General features: G+C 42.7%; 3 protein-coding genes and 1 pseudogene across 3 annotated transcripts; all 4 read left to right on the top strand.

Moving 5' to 3' along the window:
* On the top strand, positions 1-1,750 carry LOC129835899 (calcium homeostasis modulator protein 3-like; annotated as a pseudogene).
* Positions 1,751-2,508: 758 nt separating this feature from the next.
* On the top strand, positions 2,509-5,443 carry calhm2.1 (calcium homeostasis modulator family member 2, tandem duplicate 1). Its single transcript, XM_055901670.1, has 3 exons — positions 2,509-2,687; positions 3,022-3,650; positions 3,879-5,443. Exons 2-3 carry the CDS (start codon positions 3,105-3,107, stop codon positions 4,290-4,292), a joined length of 960 nt encoding a protein of 319 aa, XP_055757645.1. The 5' UTR covers positions 2,509-2,687; positions 3,022-3,104; the 3' UTR covers positions 4,293-5,443.
* Positions 5,444-5,599: 156 nt separating this feature from the next.
* LOC129836270 (RING finger protein 122-like) lies at positions 5,600-16,209 on the top strand. The gene is made up of 6 exons (XM_055902201.1): positions 5,600-6,737; positions 9,644-9,800; positions 11,945-11,987; positions 12,395-12,436; positions 12,599-12,681; positions 14,668-16,209. Exons 1-6 carry the CDS (start codon positions 6,713-6,715, stop codon positions 14,786-14,788), a joined length of 471 nt encoding a protein of 156 aa, XP_055758176.1. The 5' UTR covers positions 5,600-6,712; the 3' UTR covers positions 14,789-16,209.
* Positions 16,210-19,724: 3,515 nt separating this feature from the next.
* Positions 19,725-27,283, top strand: pcgf6 (polycomb group ring finger 6). The gene is made up of 10 exons (XM_055902197.1): positions 19,725-20,209; positions 20,398-20,497; positions 20,603-20,699; positions 22,647-22,702; positions 22,801-22,860; positions 23,058-23,178; positions 23,441-23,468; positions 23,683-23,781; positions 26,455-26,541; positions 26,661-27,283. Exons 1-10 carry the CDS (start codon positions 20,048-20,050, stop codon positions 26,709-26,711), a joined length of 861 nt encoding a protein of 286 aa, XP_055758172.1. The 5' UTR covers positions 19,725-20,047; the 3' UTR covers positions 26,712-27,283.
* Positions 27,284-27,366: the final 83 nt, after the last annotated feature.

The following is a 27,366-nucleotide window of genomic DNA, read 5'->3' as shown; positions in this document are numbered from 1 at the left end:
ATGGAACGTCTGAAGTTAGTTCTGCAGTATTTTCAGTCCAGCTCTGCATCTTACTGGCCCTGATCTGCATCGTACTGGCCCTGATCTGCATCGTACTGGCCCTAATCAGTGTGAACCTCTAAACCAGCTTTGACTTCAACTGCCCCTGTATTCCACAATATAACAAACTCTACGCACTGGGGGTGATGTTTGTCCCACCTTTAATATTCTTCTTCCTGGGAATCTTGGGCAATCGACACATGGGAATCATGATGGAAGAATGGTTGAGACCCATTGGGAAGAGAAGCAAAGATCATGCCATTGTCAAGTGAGTTTTCAAGTGCTGCTGTCAAACCACCTCATGTTCCTGTGTTTACTACCACCATTACCACTACCATCACAGCTTTTAGTCCAACAACTACAACTACTTCCTGTAATTATTGGGATGTTCTAACCCTCTGCAGGTACATGTTCTCTGCCATGATGCATAGGGCTCTGCTGGCGCCAATGGTGTGGATTCTGGTCACTCTGCTGGATGGGAAAATCTTCATCTGTGCTTTCAGCATGAGTGTAGACCCCAAACCGTTCTCTGGTAGCTATAACCACAACACCTTTTAATGACAGTATAACCTTAACTAATAGCACTGACTGTATCTCTAACTCTGACTTTGACCCAAGCCCTCACCCAGAGTTAAACTAGTCTTGTCCAGTCCAGTCTTGTAACATTCTAACTTGGACTCAAACACTAACTTTACATTAGTTGTGCTCTATTTTTCCACAGGCATGCCCGACAACACTGGCCTAGACCTGGTCTAGCTCATGGCCAAGGTGCCTTGCGAGGAGGACATGGTCTTCAGGAATATCACATTCCGTAAAGCTGTTTCACACTACGTGCGCTGCTACTCTCAAGTGAGTGTACTCCCATTTTTAAATAACCCTGAAACTCATGTCTTTACTTTGCGTATTTGAGTTGATGTGTTTAATATTCAAATCGGCAAAAATGTGGTTGCACTGTTCAGGTAGGTAGGCTTTTGTTAGTCCCTTGTACACTCAAATCCTACTCCTAAATGCGGGGGTGTTCAAAACAATCGTACTGATGACTAATGTCCTCCATTCTCTATTCCGAATGCCAACGCTTTATACTATACTTCCCTGACAGGCGATTGGATGGTCTATCCTCCTCTTCTTCATTATTTTGAGTGCACTGGGCCGTCTCATCAAGCCCTGCTTCAATGACCATGCCACCATCCTTCACACACGCTTACTGGAGCAACTACCTGGACATCGAGCAGAAGCCCTTCAACTAGACGTGCGTGCTGCGATTTTGCCCGCAAGTGCGTGGTGCAATTCTTCAAGTGCGTGGTGCAGTTCTTCAAGTGCGTGGTGCAGTTCTTCAAGTGCGTGGTGCAGTTCTTCAAGTGGGTGGTGCAGTTCTTCAAGTGCGTGGTGCAGTTCTTCAAGTGCGTGGTGCAGTTCTTCAAGTGCGTGGTGCAGTTCTTCAAGTGCGTGGTGCAGTTCTTCGAGGGCATGCGGGAAGACGCAGTGCTAAGACTGCCTCTCTCACCCGAAGTCAGGTACAGGAGGAAAGAAGATATGGTGGAAGAGGAGGAGGAGAGACTCCATGGGATTACCAAGCAGGAACAGATGGATCAGCTGCTTCAAACATGGTTCCAGTGTAAGCCTGAGCTGGATGTTACTAGAATGACCAACAGGCCTAGTGTGTGTCACCTGGGAGGACGACAATGGAAAAACCCTCTACTCAGACGTTTAGATGTGTGTGTGTGTGTGTGTGTGTGTGTGTGTGTGTGTGTGTGTGTGTGTGTGTGTGTGTGTGTGTGTGTGTGTGTGTGTGTGTGTGTGTGTGTGTGTGTGTGTGTGTGTGTGTGTGTGTGTGTGTGTGTGTGTGTGTGTGTGTGTGTGTGTGTGTGTGTGTGTAAATAGTACTTATTCGCTTATTACTGTTTTCCATGGGCTGCATACTATACATTCAACACAATTATGTCTAAACTATTCATTAGAGAGTGGACCTAGAAGCTATGTGCCTGGGGGTATTGGAATGTGCTGGGATTTAGACTGACTTGTTCTGCATAGTTCATTTTACATACTCCTCAACTCCATGGATATCAGACAGATGCAAATTAGAGATGGACTGGGTTATTCAACACTTTACATTATGCTATTTATTCTTCAAAAGGTACCTGGTACTAATGGTGATAGATTTAATGAAAGTGGGCAACTGTAATTAAAAGTAATTAATTGGTTACTACTGTGTAATTACCATTTTACCATACATGTGTTTTGGTAAACAACTGGTAATTTCTGTACTGTAAAATAAAGTGCAATTGAATATTGTTTATATTTTATGTGTAGTTCCTTACATGTAGTCAGTTGCTCTGAGATAGTAGTCAGCTTGCAGCCACCATGTTGCTCTGTGATCATTCAACACATGTTTTCAGTTAAAAAAAGAAACTTTTTTTCCACTGGGAGAGGAAACCGGAGGGCAGTTCCTGACGATGAGTCACTGAACATGCCCAGACCCCAGACAACACACATGAAGAGGAATGTTTCTCCCCCCGAACCTACCAGCATGGACTCTTTGGTACTTTAGGAAATCATATACCCATTTTTGCTTTTACTCACAGATTTTGTTTTTCAACCATTCTACACAAAGAATGTACCTCAAATATCCTATCTCCCGGCTATAGAATGTAAGTTTGCATGACTTCATTGATTCCAGATTTTCTTCTCTGTTCTTTTCCTGTGGAATCACATGGCTTGTTTTAAGGCTTTAGCTCTACACAGAATGTGCTATTATGAACCAATGCTAAAGTTATGCAGTTGATATGCGTCAGTTTACCAGGAAATACATGTATAAACATAATTTTATGTTCTTCGATAAAATCAAATCCATTAGTCAATGAAGTAGGCATTCCCAGTTGTTTCAGCCTCAATTACCAATGCATAGAATGCTCTCATCACCAGATTATTTTACCGGGCAGCTCAGATTACAAAGATCTCATGTATCTCCCTCACTTTCTCTAGCGTGACTCCCCAGTGTGCAAGCTCCAAAATAGGAAAACCCTCCATTGCTCTCCAGTGTCAGACAACACACCAAACATTTCAAAATGGCTGCTCTCATCACAGAGAACTTCAAGTTTGTCTCGCTCTTCTTCAAGAGCAAGGATGTAATGATCTTCAATGGCCTGATAGCCCTGGGCACGGTGGCCAGTCAGACCATGTACAACATATTTGCCTTCGACTGCCCGTGCTCCTCCGGGCGGAATTATCTCTATGGCCTGGCAGCCATCGGGGTGCCCGCCCTGGCATTCTACCTCGTTGGCATCATGCTGAATAAGAGTACCTGGGATCTGGTGTCTGAGTGCCGCCTCAGGAGGTGCCGGAAACTATCGGGGGCGGCTGCCTTCGCCGTCCTGGGCACTATCATTGGCAGAGCGGCCGTGGCTCCCGTGACGTGGGCTGTCATCTCACTGTTACGTGGGGAGGCCTATGTCTGTGCCCTCAGTGAGTTTGTGGACCCTTCAACCTTGGAGGGTTTTCCCTCTGGACAGGGGTTAGAGGTCATGGCCAGGTTTCCCTGTAAGGCCACGGTCCCACAGGAGATGCAGGGATTTTGGGCGGAGATTGAACGCCGGCTGAAGTATGAGTCTCAGGTATTTAATTTGATCTAAATCCACTATTCCATTTTCTTTTCCTGTGTGTTTGATAACACTATGTTTGTGGCATTATAGTTGGTGGAAAGAGGAAGTACAAATTCAAATGATTTATCACGGTGTCATTACATTAAAAGGCTTATCATTGCCCTTATGTTTCCTGAATTCGTTTCTTGGCTGTTCGGCTTCTCTTCCTGTGGTGACTTGTCATGGTGTTGTTCCTTTCAGCTGCTAGGGTGGCTGATGGTGGCGGGGATGGCAGTGGTTCTGTTCCTCCTGCTGTGCATGAAGCGCTGCTGCTCTCCCCTGGGCTACCAACAGGAGGCGTACTGGTCCCAGTTCCGCTCCAACGAGCACGACCTCTTCCAGCGCACGGCCAACGTGCACTCCCGTATCCTGGCTGTTGAGAGTGTGAAGAGCTACTTTGGCTTCGTGGACCTGGAAAAAGAGGAGAAACAGCAGCTGGAGGAGCACCAGAGTGCCAACCCCATCTCTAGTACAGAGTGGAACCGGATCACTGGGATCTGCTTGTACAGAGAGAAAAAGGGATTGCCCCTCTATAGCCGCCTCAACAAGTGGGCTCAATACAGTTTGGAGAACAACATAGACGCCATGGAGAAAGAGATGGACACTCTGAGCTGACTGGCACTGGACACCCCAGTGTTCTTCAGCCATGATCCTGGGAACCCACTGGGAGTGCAGGCTTTTGTTCCAGCCCAGCACTGACACATTCAACTAATTAACTTAATAGTCAAGTCCTTGATTAGTTGAAAGAATCAGGTGTGTAAGCACAGGGCTGGAGCAAAAGCATGCCCACCTGATGTGTCCCCGGGACCAGGGTTGAAGAACACTGACCTAGGTAGATTCGTCTTTTACTTGTATTATCCCACATTTATATTTATAACACCCTTCGGCTAGTGATGGCACATGATAACTATTAGAAGTAAATCGGAATGGACTCAAGTATGGATTGAACTGATGTTCCCAACGTTACACTGTCATTGTTCCCCATTTACTTCTGTTCTCTTCCACTTTTCAAATGGTTGTAATGATTGATAAAGGACGATAGTATTTTTTCTGAGTTTGTGTTTACATGCTTATTGTGTCTAGTTCAGGGTCCATGTTTAACAGAACATTTTATGCAGGTGTTTTACCCTCCCTCTCAATAGGAGACAAGCTCTCAGACTAGATGGCCTGTTACTGTAACATCCTGCACTTCCAAACACCAGCTCGTAGACAGAGCACCGTTTTCTCTGTCAGGATTCAGTTCTGTTGCTTTTTTCTTCGTAATTTTCCATAAAAATGACCTATTATTCCTGTCGCCCTGAGTATCTCTAAGATGGTCGCTAAATTTGTCTGTCTTTGTCTGTCTGTGTGTGTGTTTATCTGCTTGTCTGTCTGACTATCAGATTCCCTGGCTGCCTGATTGTCCGACTGTCAAACCTATCTGAATGTCTGCTTATCTGTATAGGACAGTTATCTGAACTCATCATGAGAGGCCTCAGTTGCTCGCAGGGCTGAGTACCCACATGCCCTCCCCACCCCCCGGCCCATCCCTGGTCTAGAAGCCGTTCATGTGTACCTATCTGTTTGCCTGTTTGTCCTCATGTCTGTCTGTCTGTCTATGTTACCATGGTCGAGTTCCTGCCCAACTGCATTGCATCAACCAAAAGTTGCGTGCCACCACTGCCACGTCATTGACTGTGCAGTCAAGCATCAGATTGCTATATCGTATGATGTGGTTAGCTGATATGTTGAATATGTATCCATGCGTTGGCATGGCGTCTGCAATGTAGTCGGCCAGGAACTAAACCCATTTGTCTGCCTGCTGCCTGCCTGCTTGGGGGGGGGGGGGGGGGGGGGGTAAAATGAGAGGGAAAGTGAGCAAGGCAGAGAGAAAGGAGGGGGCGGGTGAAAGCAGAGCTGTGATGCAGACAGCGAATCACATGGGCAGGGATATGTTTACAAACTGAGCTGAGGAGGCGTGCTCACTAGCTCCATTATGAGGAAGCAGGACTGAGAGCCAAGAGAGAAAAAGAGAGACTGGGACCAGAGGAGAGTTGCTGCCTGGGTTAAACTTAGCAGTGTTAGGCTCATTTTCTCTCTCTCTTTTTTTCACCTCCTCTTTGTCTGTTTTGAAGGAGGGGGGGAGCAGATGGCTGGGGCTGACAGAGCAGAGAGCACAACGCCAGTGCGGGCATGAGGAGCTGCTTTCACAGGAACACTGGGCGCTGCAGGGAGCCATTCACGTCTTTCCTTTGTTTCCCATAATTGGCAGAGGCAGGTTTTAACAGCAAGAGAGGAAATCTATGTCGAGAGGAAGGAGGAAGGAGGAGGCAGAGAGAAAGAGAGAGAAGGAGAGTCAAACAGAGGACTTCAGAGGAGCAGGGGAGGTAGGGGTAAGCCTTGTGACAATGTTTCTCTCCTTTTGGACTATTACCAATGACATTGATGTGTCTTTAACCTGCCAGGTTTGGATGTTTATATCCTAATATAAACAACGCTATGATCCGGATATCTTGTTGTTTATTTGAAGAGTGGAGCCATTGCAATACGGCTATATTTGATTCCACAATACCTTTTCACACTTGTTTTGAGCTTGATTTTTGCTTGAAAAAAGTAGCTATCAATTCCTGATGACATTGTTGCTTGATTATTCGCATCATGCTTACCTAAATCATCTCAAAGGAGAGTGGATTTCAACAACGAGTGACTTGTTTTTGTAATGTTTTACTGGAAAACAGACCATCATCCACAATAGAGCTTCTTGAGGAACTGAGAGTTTTATCCCAAAGGGATTGACTCATAGTCTACAAACACAACAATGTTTGAGTAATCAGTCCTTTTCATTGGGGACAGAAGAGTTTGGACTCACGTCATTGTCTGGAAGACAGTGACTTATCTGGGGACAATCTCCTCGATCGGTCTGCACCCCAACAAACAAAGACCTAGGACTGGTTGTGACTGCAGACACAGTGACCCTAGTGGCCGTGAGTGACTTCAGACATTTTGACCCCAATCCACTGATTCCCTGGGTCTCTGGCCATCTGGAAGCTGATTTCATGCACCCTGTCCGGTGGTGTAACGGTGAGTATGTCCTTCCAATGTTTAGTCGCGTAACAATGACCTTTGTGTTTGTGGTGTAACAATGCATTGTCACATTACAATTGGTTTACATCTGAGTGGATACGACTCTTATGGTCCTGCCTGTTTTGTGTGCCTTTCTTTTTAACGCTGAGCCCTAAACACTCTCCCAGATAATATGTGTTCACAGAGTGGCCTACCTCTTAGAGCTTGACTATCAATGATTTACTAACATCCTCCTAAGATTACAAATGCCCCCCACCCCTCTAACCCAAACCCAGCACTCCACCCCCCTCAGAGACAGAGCCGGTGGAATGGCCCTTCTGGCCTGACCTTCACACAGGCAAAGAGGGACCTTTGACCCAGAAAGTACTCTTCTCATTGTGGGACTATGTGTGGCATTAGACCTTAGGGTTGCTTAACATTCTCTCCCTAGATAGTTCTGCTGATGACGGTCTGAAATGGCTGCATGGACTGAAAGTACCCAATTCCCCATCTCCCCTCAGACCCACACAGCACACACACACACACACACACACACACACACACACACACACACACACACACACACACACACACACACACACACACACACACACACACACACACACACACACACACACACACACACACACACACACACACACACAGACACACACACACACAGACAGACACACACACAGACACACACACACACACAGACAGACAGACAGACAGACAGACAGACAGACAGACAGACAGACAGACAGTAAGTAAGTAAGTAAGTAAGTAAGTAAGTAAGTAAAATGATTCATGCCAAGTGTTGACCAGCATGCACCTGTAAAGAAACTAACTGTGAGAAATGTTAGAACCCCCTGGATTGATGATGAATTGAAGCATTTTATGGTTCAAATAAATTATGCAAAGGAGGTGGCAAACAAATCAGACTGCTCAGTGGATTGGTTGACATACTGTAAATTGAGAAAAGTTGTGACTAAACTTAACAAAAATAATAATAAATGATATTACCGAACAAAGATAAATGACATAAAACACAATGTAAAAAAACTTTGGAGTACCTTAAATGATATCATGGGCAGAAAACCGAATTCATCTCCATCGTTCATTGAAGTTGATGGGTCATTTATAACAAAACCTTTCGATTTTGCCAATCATTTCGGTGCCTATTTTACTAGTAAAGTGGAAAAACTTAGAAGTGAAATGACAACATTGAATAGTGAACTATCATATTAAGATCTAATAATGAAATAGAAGGAATGCTGATTTGAATTTGGTCAAGTTCTTGTGGGAGAGGTGGAAAAACTATTGTTATCCATCAATAATGATAAGCCACCAGGTATAGATAACCTTGTTGGGAAACTATTGAGAATGCTAGCAGACTATATTGCCACGCATATTTGCTATGTCTTTAACCAAAGCCTAAAAGGAGTGTGTCTGTCCACAGGCATGGAAGGAAGCTAAATTAATTCCTTTGTCTAAAAATAGTAAAGCACCCTTTGCTGGTGCTAACAGCCACACAATCAGTGTGCTGCCTGATCTCAACTTGTACTGCACTAACTTAGATGTTAGATGATTGATGATTGGTTAAAAGAAATTGATAATAAGATGATAGTTGGAGCTGTATTGTTAGATTTCAGTGGAACCTTTTATGTTATTGATCATAAACTGTTATTGAAAAAACTCACTTGCTAACAGGAAGTCCCATTGAGACCAAGGTCTCCTTTACAAGGGTGATCTGCATTTTACAATTTACACATTTTATAGAATACAAGCAACAGTTAAAATGCACAAAAATACACAAAAATCTCAAATACAATCATAGATAACATGTGGGATGTGTAACACATTCCAGTCCAACAAAAAGAAGGTTGTTATTCCTATGTAATTGCTTTTAGATGTTTAATTATAGGGATAGAGTTTGTCTTTAAAAGACCGTGAATGGAGAGAATATGTGGTTGTGGAATATTTCTGTGCTGGAGACATTGGTTATGGAAATGTTTCATAACAGATTAGCCTCCAATGAATGTTACTAAAGTGTTTTTTTTGTTGTCATTATGGAGTGCCTGGCTGCTGGGGTGGCCTTCAGACATGGGACACACACACACACACACACACACGCACGCACGCACGCACGCACTCACACACACACACACACACACACACACACACACACACACACACACACACACACACACACACACACACACACACACACACACACACACACACACACACACACACACACATCACACATCACACATCACACACACAGGCCTTAATGGGGGAGCTGGTCCAACACACACCCCACTCCCACTGACAGCGCACTTTTCAGTTGAAGTAACTTAGTACTTTGTGTAAAGTTTGTGCAACTCAATGAAGTTCAACAATGGAAGTAGTGTTACATTGATATTTGAAACAAGAAGCTGCTGAGTGGCTAACAGTAAGCAATATGCATGCCCAGCCTTGGGAGCACACATGCAATGCGATTAACCAGGAGTCCAGTGCTGGCCAGACAGACAATGTGCAGCCTACTTCACAGTATAAAATAATACAAAACATTTATGCTAATAAGACATTCCAAATTCCACATTTCATTTGATTCAGTCTGTTTCAGATGTAAAACATCCTCTGTGCACTTAGTAGATGAACACACCAACACACACACACCACTTAATGTTTTGAAATGCCACATGTAAAACATACTAATTCCTCCAATGTAAAACCTCCTCTCTACATTTGAAATGAAACACACAAGTCACTGAAACGTGCTTCAGAATCCATTATTGAGAATGACGCACGAACTGAACTCCTCTTGTCTTTTGTGTGTGAGGACAGAGGGGCCTGTAGAGTTTGGTCAAGTAGACTCAAGGCTCTCTGTCTTCTTCCTCTCTCTGTCTTCCTCCTCTCAGGATGTCTGTGCGGTTTAAGATCGCAGATCTCAGACCCTTACGGCAAGATGCCATCGGAAGACATTTACAACCTGCCCCTCAACGTGTACGTCATCATCCTGGGCATCGGCCTCTTCATCTTCATGCTCAGCCTGATCTTCTGCTGCTACATGTTCAGGTGAGGCTTACTGCACGGCAGTGATCACCTACACTCTTGGGAAAAAAGGGTTCAATAAAGGTTCTACGGTTGTCCCCAGATGAGAACCCCTTTTGTTTCCAGGTAAAACCCCTTTTTGGTTCCAGGTAGAACCATTTGGGTTCCATGTAGACCCTCTGTGGAAAGGGCTCTACAGGGAACCCAAACAGTTCTACCTGGAACCAAAATAGTTCCAGCTGGAGCCAACAAGGGTTCTTCAAAGGGTTCTCCTATGGGGACAGCCGGAGAACCCGTGTAGGTTCTAGATAACACCTTTTTTCTAAGACTGTAGGGGCAATATCATTAAGCAAGGTCAATGACTTATGGGTTTGGTACTCTCAGTAACCCATAGTCATCTGTAGCTTTCTTTATAGACTACAACGTAAAATAACTTATTTGGGAAGTACAACCCTGAGGCTGACACAATTATTATTATTTTATTCTACCTTTATTTAACTAGGCAAGTCAGTTAAGAACAAATTCTTATTTTCAATGACGGCCTAGGAACAGTCGGTTAACTGCCTTGTTCAGGGGCAGAACGACAGATTTTTACCTTGTCAGCTCGGGGATTCAATTTTGCAACCTTTCGGTTACTAGTCCAACGCTCAAACTACTAGGCTACCTGCCGCCCCAATCAGGTAGTACAATAGGTTTTAAACGACAATGTGATCAATACTAGGTGTTGAACAACCTCATGACATCATCAGCTGCCATGCTTTTTGCTAAGACTGTGTTTCCACCTGGAGCAAAATGTGTTTTTTGGCCAAATCTGAGGCAATGTTTTTTACACTTTCTTGTTGTCCAGATAAAGAACCAAGAAGACATACGGAAATTTGCTCCTGATCAAGTGCTTTGCAGCTGTAGCACAGCTAAGTGTAGACACATTGTGACTTGCATTTGACATTCATGTGAATACTATAGGGAAAACTGGTCTCCATGCCGACACATTGGGCAAGAGAGACATGATATGATAGAGAGATGAGATACCCTGAAGAAAAATATAAAAGCAATATGCAACAATTTCTAATATTTTACTGAGTTACAGTTTATAGAAGGAAATCAGTTAATTGAAATCTAATCTATGGATGTCACAACTATGAGTACAGATATGCATCTGTTGGTCACAGATACATTAAAAAAGGTAGGGATGTGGATCAGAAAACCAGTCAGTATCTGGTGTGACCACCATTTGCATCATGCAGAGCGACACATCTCCTTCACACAGGCTGTTGATTGTGGCCTGTGGAATATTGTCCCACTCCTCTTCAATATTGGTGGAAACTGGAATATACTGTCGTACACGTCGATCCAGAGCATTCCAAACATGCTCAATGGGTGACATGTCTGGTGAGTATGCAGGCCATGGAAGAACTGGGATATTTTCAGATCCTTGTGATATGGGGCTGTGCATTATCATGTTGAAACATGAGGTGATGGTGGCGGATGAAAGGCACGACAATGGGCCTCAGGATCTCCTCACAGTATCTCTGTGCATTCAAATTGGCATTGGTAAAATACAATTGTGTTCATTGTCCGTAGCTTATGCCTGCCCATACCATAACCCCACCACGATGGGGCACTGTTCACAATGTGACATCAGCAAACTGCTCACCCCCACGACGCCATACACGTGGTCTGCAGTTGTGAGGCCAGTTGGACGTACTGCCAAACTCTCTAAAACGATGCTGCATTTGGCTTATGGTAGAGAAATAAATGTAAAATTATCTCGTAACAGCTCTGTTAGACGTTCCTGCAGTCAGCATGCCAATTGCACACTCCCTCAACTTGAGACATCTATAGCATTGTGTTGTGTGACAAAAGTGCACATTTTAGAGTGGCCTTTTATTGTCCCCAGCACAAGCTGCACCTGTTTAATGATCATCCTGTTTAATCAGCTTCTTGATATGCCACACCTGCCAGGTAGATGGATTATATTGGCAAAGGAGAAATGCTCACTAACAGGGATGTAAACAAATTTATGCACAAAATTGGATGGAACATTTCAGCTCATGTAACATGGGACCTACGCTTTACATGTTGCATTTATATTTTCATACCAGATCAATCTAATATGGAATTATGTCAAAAATAATTTTAGAAAATCCGTTTTTATAATTATGTTTCAGGTTAAGGCGACAAGGCACAAGGGAGCAATACGGATATAATGAGGTAATTTCTTGTTTGAATAAAAACCTTTTTTGTAAAAATGTTTTTTATTTAACCTTTATTTAACTAGGCAAGTCAGTTAAGAACAAATTCTTATTTACAATGACGGCCCAACCCGGCCAACCCCGGACGACTCTGGGCTAATTGTGCGCCGCCCTATGGGACTCCCAAACATGGCTGGATGTGATGCAGCCTGAATTTGTTTTGTAGTGTCAGGCATACAGACACTAAATAAAACTTTTCAAAAAACTTGTACATTTCTCAATTCGTGATGGCTTTGATCTTTTGCTTCTTGGCATCTTTGGATCGGCAGATGTTGTATTTATATTCATTTATAAAGCTGTTCTTTTGTTTTTCTTTTATTGTATAAAATAGTTTCCTCTGTCATATATATGCATCTTTGTTTCTAGGTTGTTTTGAAAGGAGCAGGAAAGAAACTGAGTCTTCTTGGAGTAAGTTGATTTCATTGGTCCAGCTATGCACTTTACAAATAAGAAAATTTTGTTTCAGCAGGGGGAAAGAATATTGGCCTTGGCATTAGAGGGTTATGGTGGGGAGTGAAGAGAGTTTGTTTTTTGAAGGAGTGTTGACGTGATCTCTTTCCAATCCCACAGCAGACATGTGCAGTGTGCTTAGAAGAGTTCAAAAGCAGAGACGAACTTGGAGTGTGTCCCTGCTCACATGCCTTCCACAAGAAGTAAGTCCCTTCCCACAGTCTTGGCTTTGATGGCATGAAGTGAACAGCTGAATGTATACTCAGAAGGAAGACATCAAAATCAATGAAACAATAAAATTGTAATGTAAAAAAACAGAGATGAAAACCATGATAAAGTGTCAAAGTGACAGGCATTTACTGTCTGTGTGACTTTGTCATTTGAATATATAAGCCTGTTTACCCCTAACGCAAGCCATCTGCCTCTCCTGAGTCCAGGGGTGTCAAACATAAGCAAGCCCATTCAATTTGGCCCGTGTGCGTTTTGAGATTTACATTTTTTATTGAGTGTGTAACAATTGCCCGAAATGAGCATAAAAAAATCCCAAAACAATTTATTTCAAATTTCGACGTCGATCAAATCAAATCAAATTTACTTATATAGCCCTTCTTACATCAGCTGATATCTCAAAGTGCTGTACAGAAACCCAGCCTAAAACCCCAAAATGCAGGTGTAGAAGCACGGTGGCTAGGAAAAACTAGCCCCTAGAAAGGCCAAAACCTAGGAAGAAACCTAGAGAGGAACCAGGCTATGAGGGGTGGCCAGTCCTCTTCTGGCTGTGCCGGGTGGAGATTATAACAGAACATGTCCAAGATGTTCAAATGTTCATAAATGACCAGCATGGTCAAATAATAATAATCACAGTAGTTGTCGAGGGTGCAACAAGTCAGCACCTCAGGAGTAAATGTCAGTTGGCTTTTCATAGCCGATCATTAAGAGTAACTCTACCGCTCCTGCGGTCTCGAGAGAGTTGAAAACAGCAGGTCTGGGACAGGTAGCACATCCGGTGAACAGGTCAGGGTTCCATAGCCGCAGGCAGAACAGTTGAAACTGGAGCAGCAGCAAGGCCAGGTGGACTGGGGACAGCAAGGAGTCATCATGCCAGGTAGTCCTGAGGCATGGTCCTAGGGCTCAAGTCCTCCGAGAGAGAGAAAGAAAGAGAGAAAGAGAGAATTAGAGAGAGCATACTTAAATTCACACAGGACACCGGATAAGACAGGAGAAGTACTCCAGATATAACAAACTGACCCTAGCCCCCTGACACATAAACTACTGCAGCATAAATACTGGAGGCTGAGACAGGAGGGGTCAGGAGACACTGTGGCCCCATCCGATGATACCCCCGGACATGGCCAAACAGGGAGGATATAACCCCACCCACTTTGCCAAAGCACAGCCCCCACACCACTAGAGTGATATCTTCAACCACCAACTTACCATCCTGAGACAAGGCCAAGTATAGCCCGATGAAATATAACACATTTTCAGTGCCGCCTCATTGAAGACTGAATGTGGCCCCTGGGGCAAAATGAGTTTGCCAACCCTGCCCTAGTCTAATGACTTCTCTCAGAGGATATGTTTGACATGTTAGTAGCCAATGACCTATATAGTAATTTGCAGGGTGGTGTGTAGAGTTTAACCTTCACTGAATTGTTATATTATTAACTGCCTACAGTGTTGTTACAATGTGCAAATAGTAGAAGTACAGATGGCAAGGGGAAATAAATAACCAGATAAATATAGGTTTTATTTACTTTGGTGTTTGTGCTCCATCGGTTGCCCTTTTCTTATCGCAACAGGTCACAGGTCACACATATTGCTACGATGATCGCACACTGCGGTATTTCACCCAACAGATAAGGGAGCTTATCAATATTTGATTTGTTTTCAAATTCTTTTTGGATCCTAGAAATCTGAGGGAAATATGTGTGTCTCATATCCTCATACATTTGTCCGAAGGTGCAGCTCAGTTTCTACCACGTTTTGTGGGCATTGGGCACACATTTCTTCTCTTGAGAGCCAGGTCTGCCGATGGCGGCCTCTCCCAATAGCAAGGCTATGCTCACTGTTTGTACATTGTAAATATTTTCCTCTGTTTTCTGTCAGTCTCTTTCTCTTTTTATCTCTCTCTTGCTCTCTCTCTCTGTATGTCTATAACATAATACCTTCCCCGCTCTGCCCCCACGCAGGTGTCTGTTAAAATGGCTGGAGATCCGCAGTGTCTGCCCTATGTGCAACAAACCTATCTGCCGTTTACAGCCAGACCCCCCACAGGGCACAGAGGGGCCCCAGAGCCCAATGGAGGTGTGAGAGGAGAGAAGGACCCCACCACAGCACCTCAACACCACTAACTACAGTCCCAACCTGCCTCTCCCAGACCGCCAGACCCCTAAAAATCACACCCTGGTCCAGGTGAAGGGAATCAGGCATTCCATCCTGACCTCTCCCATATATCCCTATCCTAGTTCTGACAGACTATTTAAATCAACTCCACTCTTTAAAGGTGTTAGAGCCCTGCATGTGTGTGAGAGATAAGACTTTAAAGTGGAACTCATAGAACAATATTGGGGGACGAACTGACAAACTGTGAATACCCTCCATCCCATGTTGCCAATTGAAGATAGGGTGTCCACTCTGATTGGTCGATGAGTAACATAGGACCTGGATGGAGGTGACACCCACATACTACGCCCATAGCTGCCAATATGGGCCTATGAAGTATCCAGCTATGACATAGGGTACAGTGACCCTGTCTTGAAATAACACATCAGGGTCATTCTTGATTTGCAGTGCCTTTTGGGCATGGCATTTTGGAAGACATTTGCTTAATTTTTGTTTAATTGTTTTTATTTAAATGTATTTGGGTACATTCCATTCTAAATAAATGAATATGGCCGATCAATGACTTTAAATAATTTTGACGATAACCTTGTGCCACCACTAGGAGTAGTAACACCAATGATGCCATTGTCGTATGTCAGAAAGTGCAACCATTCTGCCTGCACTGTCGGTTGAGGGATGAGCATCGCGTAGGAGTGACCCACCTGTCGAAAGACAATGCAATGTTGGTAATACAAATGACACATTTTTTGTAATTGAGGATTTTCTTAAATGGAGACCACAGCTGCTCAAATCTAATGTCATTAACCCTTAATTTACTCAAGTTATATGATTAATCGCTCACAATGTAATTTCTCTTCATTTAAATTGATTAGCCTAACACTAATGCCACTTTATTTAGACACACCATATTATAACACTCTAAAAGGGTGTGAATAGCTAACAACTTTCTTTAATATAGACTACTCCTCCGATAAGAGTTTTTCCTGGAGGGAATGCTCAAGGTCCTTGTATATCTTTTGTGTAATGAGTAATCTCAGAAACCCAGAACTGAAATCTTACGTAATTGCGTCAGATGCTCGATTAGATTCTGGAGGAGAGGTATGAGGAAAGATACTAACACGACTAGCGAAGTCTCTTTAAACAATGCATTAAAGATACAGTTTTGCAGTAGAAAGGACTTGCATTATGTTTTATCATTAATAAACAGTTCAATGTAAACAAAAAATGTGTATGGTGTGTAACTATTTGTCATAAAGTGTTTTTCATGGTTGAAAAGACGAGGGACGCAAATGCCATCGCAATTCAATTAAATATATAGTCTTTAAGTTATTTCTAAGGAATTGTTTTGTATTATAACTGACTTTCAATAAAGTGTAGTGTTTCCGTGATATTGAGAACTCTGATGTCATTCATTCTTTAGCATTAAGTATGCAAATGTTGTATATTCAACTGACCCTGCATGGCCTTAGCTGTGCTCCACTGAATCCACTGAACTACACTGAACAAAAATATAAATGCAACATAAAGTGTTGGTCCCATGTTTCATGAGCTGAAATAAAAGATGCCAGAAATGTCCCATACTCACAAAAAGTATTATTTCTAAAAACAATCTATGCACAAATGTTTATTTTACCTCCCTGTTAGTGAGCATGTCATCCTTTGTCAAGAAAATCCATCCATCTGGCAGGTGTAGCACATCAAGAAGCTGATTAAACAGCATGATCATTACACAGACACAGCTTGTGCGGGGGACAATAAAGGCCACTTTAAAATGTGCAGATTTGTCACACAACACAATGCCGCAGACGTCTCAAGTTTTGAGGGAGCATGAAATTGGCATTTTGATTGCAGGAATGTCCACCAGAGCTGTTGCCAGAAAATGTTATGTTCATTTCTCTACCATAAGCCGCCTCCAACATCGTTTTAGAGAATTTGCAAGTATGTCCAATAAAGCCCTTTTGTAGGGAAAATCGAATTCTGATTGGCTGGGCCTGGTTCCCCAGTGGGTGGACCTGGCTCCCAAGTGGGTAGGCCTATGCCCTCCCAGGCCCACCCATGGCTGCGCCCCTGCCCAGTCATGTGAAATCCATAGATTATGGCCTAATGATTTTATTTCAGTTGACTGATTTTGCTTTTATGAACTGTAATCTTTGAATTTGTTGCATGTTGCGTTTATATTTTTGTTCAGTTTAAGTACTGCTTGACTACCGTGAACTACTGTGAACAGAAAATAGATTAATGCTAAATATCCACAGCCAAGATGGGCTGGATTTATAACATTATGTCCTTGCCTTCAAGTTTGTCTTCACCTTCATCTTCAAATATTCAGTGTAATGGTCAGTGGATACAAACTCTGACCCAAGATTGAACCATGATTTTGTAGTGAATTCAATTTTGGAATATTTTTTCCTTCCTGACTTGACTGTTCTAAGCGTTTTCCAGTATCCAATCATACATAATCAGTGCAGCTGGATCCTAACCTACTCCAACCAATTATTATTTTATTTTTTATTTCACCTTTATTTAACCAGGTAAGCCTTTTGAGAACAAGGTCTCATTTACAACTGCGACCTGGCTAAGATAAAGCAAAGCAGTGTGACAAAAACAACACGGAGTTACACATGGGATAAACAATCGTACAGTCAATAACACAATAGAAAAATCAGTATACAGTGTGTGCAAGTGACATAAGGAGGTAAGGCAATAAATAGGCCAATAGTGGCGAAGTAATTACAATTTACACTGGAGTGATACATGTGCAGATAAGGATGTGCAGGTAGATATACTGGTGTGCAAAGGAACAGAAAAACAAAAACAAATATGGGGATGAGGTAGGTAGTTGGTTGGATGGGCTATTTACAGATGGGCTGTGTACAGCTGCAGCGATCGGTAAGCTGCTCTGACAGCTGACGCTTAAAGATAGTGAGGGAGATATAAGTCTCCAATTTCAGTGATTTGTGCAATTCGTTCCAGTCAATGGCAGCAGACAACTGGAATATACCTGCTGGAGCGTGTGCTACGGGTGGGAGCTGCTATGGTGACCAGTGAGCTGAGATAAGGTGGAGCTTTACCTAGCAAAGACTTATAGATGACCTGGAGCCAGTGGGTTTGGCGACGAATATGTTGCAAGGACCAGCCAACAAGAGCATACAGGTCGCAGTGGTGGGTAGTATATGGGGCTTTGGTGACAAAACGGATGGCACCGTGATAGACTGTATCCAATTTGCTGAGTAGAGTGTTGGAGGCTATTTTGTAAATGACATCGCCGAAGTCAAGGATCGGTAGGATATTCAGTTTTAAAAGGGTATGTTTAGCAGCATGAGTGAAGGAGGTTTTGTTGCGAAATATAAAGCCAATTCTAGATTTAACTTTGGATTGGAGAGGCTTAATGTGAGTCTGGAAGGACAGTTTACGGTCTAGCCAGACACCTAGGTATTTATAGTTTTATCATATTCTAAGTCAGAACCGTCAAGAGTAGTGATGCTAGTCGGGCGGGCGGGTGCGGGCAGCGATCGGTTGAAGAGCAGGCATTTCGTTTTACTAGCATTTAAGAGCAGTCGGAGGCCACGGAAGGAGTGTTGTATGGCGTTAAGCTCGTTTGGAGGTTTGTTAGCACAGTGTCCAAAGAAGGGCCAGAAGTATACAGAATGGTGTTGTCTGCGTAGAGGTGGATCAAAGAATCACCCACAGCAAGAGCGACATCATTGATATATACAGAGAAAAGAGTCGGCACAAGAATTGAACCCTGTGACACCCCCATAGAGACTGCCGGACAGCAGGCCCTTCGATTTGAAACACTGAACTCTATCTGAGAAGTAGTTAGTGAACCAGGCAGGGCAAGTAATTAGAGATACGAAGGCTGTTGAGTCTGCCGATAAGAATACGGTGATTGACAAATCAGGAGTGCCAAGGGGTGATGGATGATAATTAAATATGGTACTTGAATAGTGGACAGGAATGCAGAATTGAGAAGGCAGGAATGAGAAGGGAGATGAATGCCTGTGCTGCTCAGACTTGCTGCTGTCAGATTCAGAGATGTCCCACTCAACATGCTCCAGCACAACGCTCCCTGAACACTCACACAGTAACTGTGATCTCAAAGCAGACAAGGTAGAGGTAGGAGTTGACACACAGTATGTTAAGTGTACATAAACCAGTTTGCATATGATTTGAAGGCTTTAATTGTTGAACCACAATCCAAATGGGACCACACACCATAAGGAATAATTACTGTATACATTGAGTCACTGAATCCCTCTTTTAAAATATGAGAGATGCAACAACCAAGTGAAATACTGAAGCACTTCTATCTGATGGCATATGATATGAAACCATGAGGACTTTTCTGCTTGCAGGGCTGGGTTCTGTGCTCCCTGCTGGTCAGGGTATATTACTGCCATGCAACCATTCCTCATGTTTCCCTGTATCTTGCATGGCCAAATTAATAGTTAGAGATTTTAAAGACCATTGCCTGACGGCACCCGATCCATAAATTCAGATCCATGTATAGCTACCAATAGTAAGCCTATAGGAGATTACGTTTGATAAAACTTAAATAAACCAAAAAGTTAAAAATAAACACATTATTAAGTATGTTCTAATCCAGGGCTCTCCAACTCTATTCCTAGAGAGCCACCCTCCTGTAGGTTTTCACTCCAACCATAATCTAGCACACCTAATACTAATAGCTAGTTGATAAACTGAACCAGGTTAGTTACAACTGGGGTTGGAGCGAAAATCTACAGGAACAGGGTTGGAGACCCCTGTTCTAATGATTAATTTATGTAATATTCATGAATATTCCTTAATTTGATGCACGATAAGAGAAAGGAACTGTGCTCCAATCTATACGTTCTATTTCTAGGGGACTCTGCTCAGCTTGGATTTCATTGGCTAGTTTCACCACCATGGCGCCAACCCGGAAGTTGCTGAAAGTCGAAGGACAACAAAAGTAGCTAGCTAGCTAGCAACTGTTACATTTGGTTTCGTTACTTTAATTTGTGCAAACGTTAATGGTTAAAATACGTCTGTGGTTAGTAGGTAATCCGTTAAGGTAAAGATAGGACTGTTATCGTTGTGTATTAATTGAGCTTGCAACCGTAGCCAGCACGCTTGCTAACGTTAGCAACACTGCCCCTCAACGGACAGACCAGGGTCAGGTGAATATCAATTTATTGATTAATTGAAAAATTTATTGGCGTAGAAATCAACCCAAATTGCAGTAACATGGAGGACAGGACCAAGGAACTCGAAAGACCAGGTTGCTTGAGTGTCGGTCAGAATTCAGAAGAGGCGACACCAACCGATGGTAGCCGCCAGAACAGTGTTGACAACGATGGCTCGGAAGACCACGATGGGACATCCAATAATGTTGACTCCGAGGATGAGGTACAGTACTGGAGACTTGGGCAATATCTAACGTTAGCGTTTCTTATATTGCTAGAGTGGCGAGTCATAATATACTGTTATGAATATGGTAACGTTAGTTACATGGCAGTTACAATGGTTTGTACTCTGTAAATGTGATGCACTGTAATGTAGAATGACATTATGCATGTTTTTGCATCTTTTCACAGCCCGAACTTCCTCTTAATCAATTCTACCCATATATCCGCTGTGCTCTCTGCTGCGGATTCCTCATCGATGCCACCACCATAACAGAGTGTCTGCACACTTGTGAGATACAATGATTGAGATGAAAATTCCTGAAATATGAATGCAGTCACTTCAGTCTCATCACATTAGTCATAACTGCTTTGTTATGCGTTTTCCCTTTCCCAGTTTGTAAAAGCTGCATCGTGAAGCACTTCTTCTACAGCAACAGGTGTCCCAATTGCAGCATTGTGGTCCACCAGACACAACCACTGTACAATATAAGGTAAGCATGCCTGCCTCTGATGTCTAAGAGCACACATGCTCTTGTTTTGTTCAATTGTATCAGAGGTTTTGAATTTGAAGACATCGGTTCATGTTGTTTATGAGAGTTGTTCAAAAAGAGCGATCAGAGGTTGTTTTTCTGCTTGTCCTCATTAGTGTTCTTTTTAAGGTGATGTTTCTATGGTTACCCTCCCTGCTGGGGAGTTACCTGGTACACAATGTCCTGGTGTGACGCACAGGTACTGATGTGTCTATCAGTAGATGCCACTTTTATCCATTCCAAGCACACACGCTTATCTACTGAACCGCTCTGCACAACTCTGCCTTCTGCACAGTCCAAAGGGACACAAATGTACAGATGACTAATATGCAAACTAGCCAAGAATCGTCTGTTCTTTCGACCAATCGATTGGTGGAAATTTTAAAACATGTATTTTTACATATATAGACATACCCTATGTTTGAATAAAATCAACTATATCTAGGCTACTGAGTTTGTCTGATGCTTTAAGCACTGTGATTTAAAAATGAAGACACAAATTACTAGAGAGGAAGCCAGAAATCAATCCTGTTGCCCCCTGCTACTGGCCTTCGCAGATTCTGCATTATGCTCCTAAGTTGCCGGTAATAGGCTACACCAGCGGTCGGCAACCTTTACCATTTGAAGTGCCATTTCTACCGATCTGCGTGCCGGTTATGATTTTCACATGCACATTTTCGTGGAACAGTTTAATTTAGTTTATAATAGTCTTCATATCTCAAAATGTAATGTGGTTAATCAAATTCTATCATAATGAAAATGATACAAATCTAAAAGTAACTTCTATTGCCATTGCCAATATGTAAAAATAGCCTACATAAGCCAACAAAACTTTGCAGCCCGCAGGTAGAAAATATCCTGATTTTAAAAATAAGTATCCTATAAATCACATTGGCTACACATGGCCTGTCTGCAAGGAACTTGAAACATTGTATTAACATGGTCAGGCCTGAAGCTCCTGCTAGCAAACTTGCAACGTATAAAATATTCTGGGCCCTCAGTTTCCCAGGCCAGTGAGCTCCAGACAGACAGACACAGGTGTAGGCTATTTTGCACAAGGGATAATAATTAATCAGGTAGGCCTATTTTATGTTTCCACCGGATCAGAGCATAACATTTTGGTATGCTGAGTGGTACTCGAAAGGGAGATAGCTGGAAAGGTTTTAAAAAATAGGCTACGTTGAGGAACTATTGTCATTCTCAATGGATGTAAAAACAGACTTTGTTTACCTGCTGTTTGAGGCGAGAGAGAAAAAAAAGGTGCTTTGAGGAGCTCTGCAGTCATGGTGAGTTAAGGCAATCAGAAATAGTATCAGATCCCCAAATGGGCACACTTATAGGTCTACATTACGCGCAGAACAAGTAGACTAGTCTACTTTTATATGCGGAATCAGGTGCGTGTCCACTCCTACAATGACAACGGTAGGACTGTAATAATATATTGAATGCATTAACAGAAATTACCGTAACCAAACAAACATTGTAGATTCGAAATTATGGGAATTAATGGTAAATGTACTACTGGTGTGCCATCCTGCCTCCACAATGGATTAGTCCCCTCTGACAGGTGTGAATCAGACAGGTGTTTCGTGTGCCATAATTTGTTTATATATATTTGCCACTGCTCAACTAAAAAAATCTTGGTCGACCAACAGCCTATCGACCAAACAATCGACCAGTTGACTAAATGGGTGCAGCCCTAGTGCAAACTCATTTTAAATGAAAACGTGGCCACAATAAACTGACATTTTCACTGAAACAACGTGTACAGAAGTCCGCTTTGCAGCAGATAACTATAACTCTCCCATTGGCCCATTATCAAGGAATATCGTGATCTATAGGCTAATACTCAGTTAAACACAGGTATGTAAATACTTACTGTATGGTGGGTATTTTTTACCTCCACAGACCTGACAGACAGTTGCAAGATATTGTTTACAAGATGCTGCCACATCTAGAAGAATGTAAGTATCCACAAGCCTTCCATTTTTCACATTTTCCCATGTCAATCTTTTGTTTGGCAGTTTAAATGAATATTGTTCTTACTCTATTTTCTTTGCAGTGGAGAGAGCAAGGATGATAGATTTTTACAAACAGAGAGGACTGGAGGTGCCTAAACCAGGTATAAAATACTTATTTGTTGTTGATGTTAATTGTTTTTGGCAGATATGTGATGGAACTTTGTTTATATGAAGGGTTTGCGTATTTGAAGACTGAAGACAGCCTCTACCTCTGGTGTTAGACATGTGTCAGTCTCTGTCTGTCTCCTTGCTGTGTGTGGAACATTCCCCTAGTGCTACTGTTTCTCTGTGACCTCAGTGGTGGCGTCCCCCGCGGTCCCTGTGCTGAAGAACCAGAAGCAGAGGAGGGAGTTGCTGCCCCAGTCTATCTTCACCATCCCTCCTGAACTGGATGTGTCTCTGCAGCTGGAGTTTGTGGGGTGAGTCTCTCCCTAGCATTAGTATCTTCTATTTGAGGAATGGGGGATATTCAGTAAGAGATTTTGAAACGTTATTGTTTATGTTTGTCTCTGGTCATTCTTGTCTCCCCAGTAGATGGTGCTGGTGTGCTACAGTTCTTCCATTGAGTGACTAGGCACTAGGGCGAACATTTCAAGTTATGAGATTGATGGTTAACTTTACATAATTGGTTGCAGGGATTAAGAAAATTCTATGTAATGTTGTGTTTTTGTTTTGATCCAGAGCGGAAGAAGGCATTCACAACTATAAGGTATTTACTGCTGACAAGCTCTTTTCTCGAGTTTTAATGACAGTTGTACGAGACTGTTAAAATAAATAATAGTATCAGCGATAATGCTGCTATCCACTATATAGGAATGGTCATACATAAACTAATGTTGTGAAATTTAGTTGTTTTAGTTATATTGATATAATGCTCAAATGAATAAGGGATTGAAATCTGTAACACTGGTGTACCTGGCCAGCCTTTGGAGAGGCGGTACGTGCGAGTGTCGGGAGAGGCCACTGTCCGCCATGTGGAACTTTTCATCCGGAGGAAGATGGAGCTGAGTCCCACCTGCCAGGTCAGTGGGAGGAGCTTCACATTGACTTTACCAGGATGTCTGATGAGGTTATGAACTATTTCTGTAAGGGACACCTGGCAAGATGCCAGAAAGAGAAAGGCATAAATATGTACATGCGGTATATCTGCTCGTTATGTGCGAGGGCTCTCTGCTTCAAGAAAGGGGCATGTTTAGATGTCATTGTGTGTATACCTGTGTGTGAGGAACCCATATCAATCGCATCCCCTGAAATATACCTTAGTGGCCTGCATTGTTGCAATTCCCAGGCAATCTAGGGCATCCGGGCTAAGCAGCTAAGTGAGAGGTCGATGCACCTTAAGCTCACCCAAGGACAGAGAGAGAAGAGTGTTATTTTGTCTAATATGAAAGTGCAGAGTGTAACAACACAAACAGGGAGCAGAGCTACCTGTACATAGCGTGTTCAGCAGTAACACACTTGGACAGGGATTATAGGCTTAGGGTGATTTCTTGGCACTCACTGGCCTCGTCTGGGGAAACATGGGGAGTAAGAGTTGCAGAGGACAGAGGAAGGGTAACTAACCCAGAGCTCAGCAGTGGTCCGAGTAGCAGGAGAACAGATTGTAAGCACTGTCACAAAAGCATTGACGTTGTCCAGAGTTCTGTTCATTTTTATTGAGGTCAGTTCTAAACCAGGGTGGAAATGTGATTATTCAGGAATACTATTTCTATGTCTTATTGAAATTGATCAGTAGCCTTTTTTCTGTTTTAATTTGCACATCCCAAACTGCAGCTACCAGTTTCCCCTCAGATATGCCCCCCATTTACATTGGAGTCATTTAGCAGACGCAGTTTTCTAGAGTGACTTACAGGAGCAATTAGGGTTACTTGCTTTGCTCGAGGGCACATCGGAGGATTGTTCACATAGTCTGCTCGGGGATTCGAACCAGTAACATTTCGGTTACTGGTCCAACGCTCTTAACTGCTAGGCTACCTGCTGACGACTCCCATGTACAGTTGAAGTCGGAAGTTTACATACACTTAGGTTGGAGTCATTAAAACTCGTTTGGCAACTACTCCAAAAATGTCTTGTTAAAAACTATAGTTTTGGCAAGTCAGTTAGGACATCTACTTTGTGCATGACACAAGGCATTTTTCCAACAATTGTTTACAGACAGATTATTTAACTTATAATTCACTGTATCACAATTCCAGTAGGTCAGAAGTTTACATACGCTAAGTTGACTGTGCCTTTAAACAGCTTGGGAAATTCCAGAAAATTATGTCATTGCTTTAGAAGCTTCTGATAGGCTAATTGACGTCAATTGGAGGTGTACCTGTGGATGTATTTCAAGGCCGACCTTCAAACTCTGTGTCTCTTTGCTTGACATCATGGGAAAATCAAAAGAAATCAGCCAAGACTTCAGAAAAAAAATGTGGACCTCCACAAGTCTGGTTCATCATTGGAAGCAATTTCCAAATGCCTGAATGTACCACGTTCATCTGTACAAACAATAGTACGCAAGTATAAACACCATGGGACCACGCAGCCGTCATACCGCTCAGGAAGGAGACACGTTCTGTCTCCTAGAGATGAACATACTTTGGTGCGAAAAGTGCAAATCAATCCCAGAACAACAGCAAAGGACCTTGTGAAGATGCTGGAGGAAACCGGTACAAAAGTATCTATATCCACAGTAAAACAAGTCCTATATCACCATAACCTGAAAGGCCGCTCAGCAAGGAAGAAGCCACTGCTCCAAAACAGCCATAAAAAGCCAGACTACGGTTTGCAATTGCACATGTGAACAAAGATAATACTTTTTGGAGAAATGTCCTCTGCTGTGATGAAACAAGAATAGAACTGTTTGGCCATAATGACCATCGTTATGTTTGGAGGAAAAAGGGGGAGGCTTGCAAGCTGAAGAACACCATCCCAACCATGAAGCATGGGGGTGGCAGCATCATGTTGTGAGGGTGCTTTGCTGCAGGAGGGACTGGTGCACTTCACAAAATAGATGGAATCATGAGGTAGGAAAATTATGTGAATATTTTGAAGCAACATCTCAAGACATCAGTCAGGAAGTTAAAGCTTGGTCGCAAATGGGTCTTCCAAACGGACAATGACCCCAAGCATACTTCCAAAGTTGTGGCAAACTGGCTTAAGGACAAGAAAGTCAAGGTATTGGAGTGGCCATCACAAAGCCCTGACCTCAGTCCTATAGAACATTTGTGGGCAGAACTGAAAAAGTGTGTGCGAGCAAGGTGGCCTACAAACCTGACTCGGTTACACCAGCTCTGTCAGGAGGAATGGGCCAAAATTCACCCAACTTATTGTGGGTAGCTTGTGGAAGCCTACCCAAAACGTTTGACCCAAGTTCAACAATTTAAAGGCAATGCTACCAAATACTAATTGAGTGTATGTAAACTTCTGACGCACTGGGAATGTGATGAAAGGAATAAAATATGAAATAAATCATTCTCCCTACTATTATTCTGACATTTCACATTCTTACAATAAAGTGGTGATCCTATCTGACCTAAGACAGGGAATTTTTACTAGGATTAAATGTCAGGAATTGTGAAAAACTGAGTTTAAATGTATTTGGCTAAGGTGTATGTAAACCTCCGACTTCAACTGTATGTTATCGCTCAGTGTATCACTCTCATATGATGTCATGCAGTCTGTTGAAATGATATGATGTTGTGGTGCAGGTGGATGTTGTGTGTGGAGACCACCTCCTGGACCGTTATCAGTCGCTGCGAGAGGTTCAGGGCTCCATGGGAGACGATGCTCTACAGGTGAGTCCACTCAAGACCCTATGTACTCCTAGTCACTCTCTCTGGAAGTAGCCCTGATATCGTTAGCGTCCATTTATGAGTTTGTGTGCTTATTTTCTTGTATGTGTTTTTATTCCTAGGATGGTATTTTGGTTCTCCACTTTGGACTGGTGCTGCCTGCTCACATGTGAGCAGGGGAAAGTGGGATGGATGTGATCCTGATATTAATGCTGACCTTCAGGGAACCACGGTCTTCATTCTTGTTACTAATGCCTTACAGAATCAAGTCTTCTCCTCTCTGCCTACTTGCCTGACTATTTTCCAGATGCCTTCTTCTGTAAATTGTTATGGTTATGTTAGGTTATAGTTTTCAGTCTGAGAGACTGAAGTGATTTCAGAGGGCTCAAAGAGGAAAAGGACCCGTCATGCTACTACTACCAAAATCTCATGTTTTTGAAACACTAGTTATGAGTTAAATGTACACTGTATCTGTAATCTGTACTGTTTTCTTATTTTACATCATACATCATTTTAGAGCTTTGAACGTTTGTACAGACTGTCTGTACACTCTTAGTGTCACTTCATGTCATTGTTTTGAATATTGATTAACCATTCAAGTTTTTCCTGACCAGAGTTTAGAGACACACAGCTGTTACTTGAAGATAATTCAAACAGGCCTTTTTGATACAACCAATACAACAAATTGGGATTTGATACATGCAGTTTCTCAATATTAACACTAATAAAATACTATGCAATATTATATACCCATTGCTTTTTATTGGGCTACATTTTGCATTAGCCGGTGTGGATATGGTAATTATGTGATTCTGATTTCTGGTCACA

The sequence above is a fragment of the Salvelinus fontinalis genome, chromosome 37 (genome assembly GCF_029448725.1).
Source record: "Salvelinus fontinalis isolate EN_2023a chromosome 37, ASM2944872v1, whole genome shotgun sequence".
Lineage (NCBI taxonomy): Eukaryota > Metazoa > Chordata > Actinopteri > Salmoniformes > Salmonidae > Salvelinus > Salvelinus fontinalis.
This window is presented reverse-complemented; position numbering and strand designations above follow the sequence as displayed.

Bases quoted from the DNA above. Each gene is read 5' to 3' on its own strand.
- pcgf6 (XM_055902197.1), top strand. From the start codon at position 20,048: ATGGAGGACAGGACCAAGGAACTCGAAAGACCAGGTTGCTTGAGTGTC. The intron at 20,498-20,602 runs GTGAGATACAAT...TCCCTTTCCCAG, and splicing joins AACAGAGTGTCTGCACACTT to TTTGTAAAAGCTGCATCGTG. The intron at 26,542-26,660 runs GTGAGTCCACTC...TTTTATTCCTAG, and splicing joins TGGGAGACGATGCTCTACAG to GATGGTATTTTGGTTCTCCA.
- calhm2.1 (XM_055901670.1), top strand. From the start codon at position 3,105: ATGGCTGCTCTCATCACAGAGAACTTCAAGTTTGTCTCGCTCTTCTTC. The intron at 3,651-3,878 runs GTATTTAATTTG...TGTTCCTTTCAG, and splicing joins GGCTGAAGTATGAGTCTCAG to CTGCTAGGGTGGCTGATGGT.
- LOC129836270 (XM_055902201.1), top strand. From the start codon at position 6,713: ATGCACCCTGTCCGGTGGTGTAACG. The intron at 11,988-12,394 runs GTAATTTCTTGT...CTTTGTTTCTAG, and splicing joins AGCAATACGGATATAATGAG to GTTGTTTTGAAAGGAGCAGG. The intron at 12,682-14,667 runs GTAAGTCCCTTC...GCCCCCACGCAG, and splicing joins TCACATGCCTTCCACAAGAA to GTGTCTGTTAAAATGGCTGG.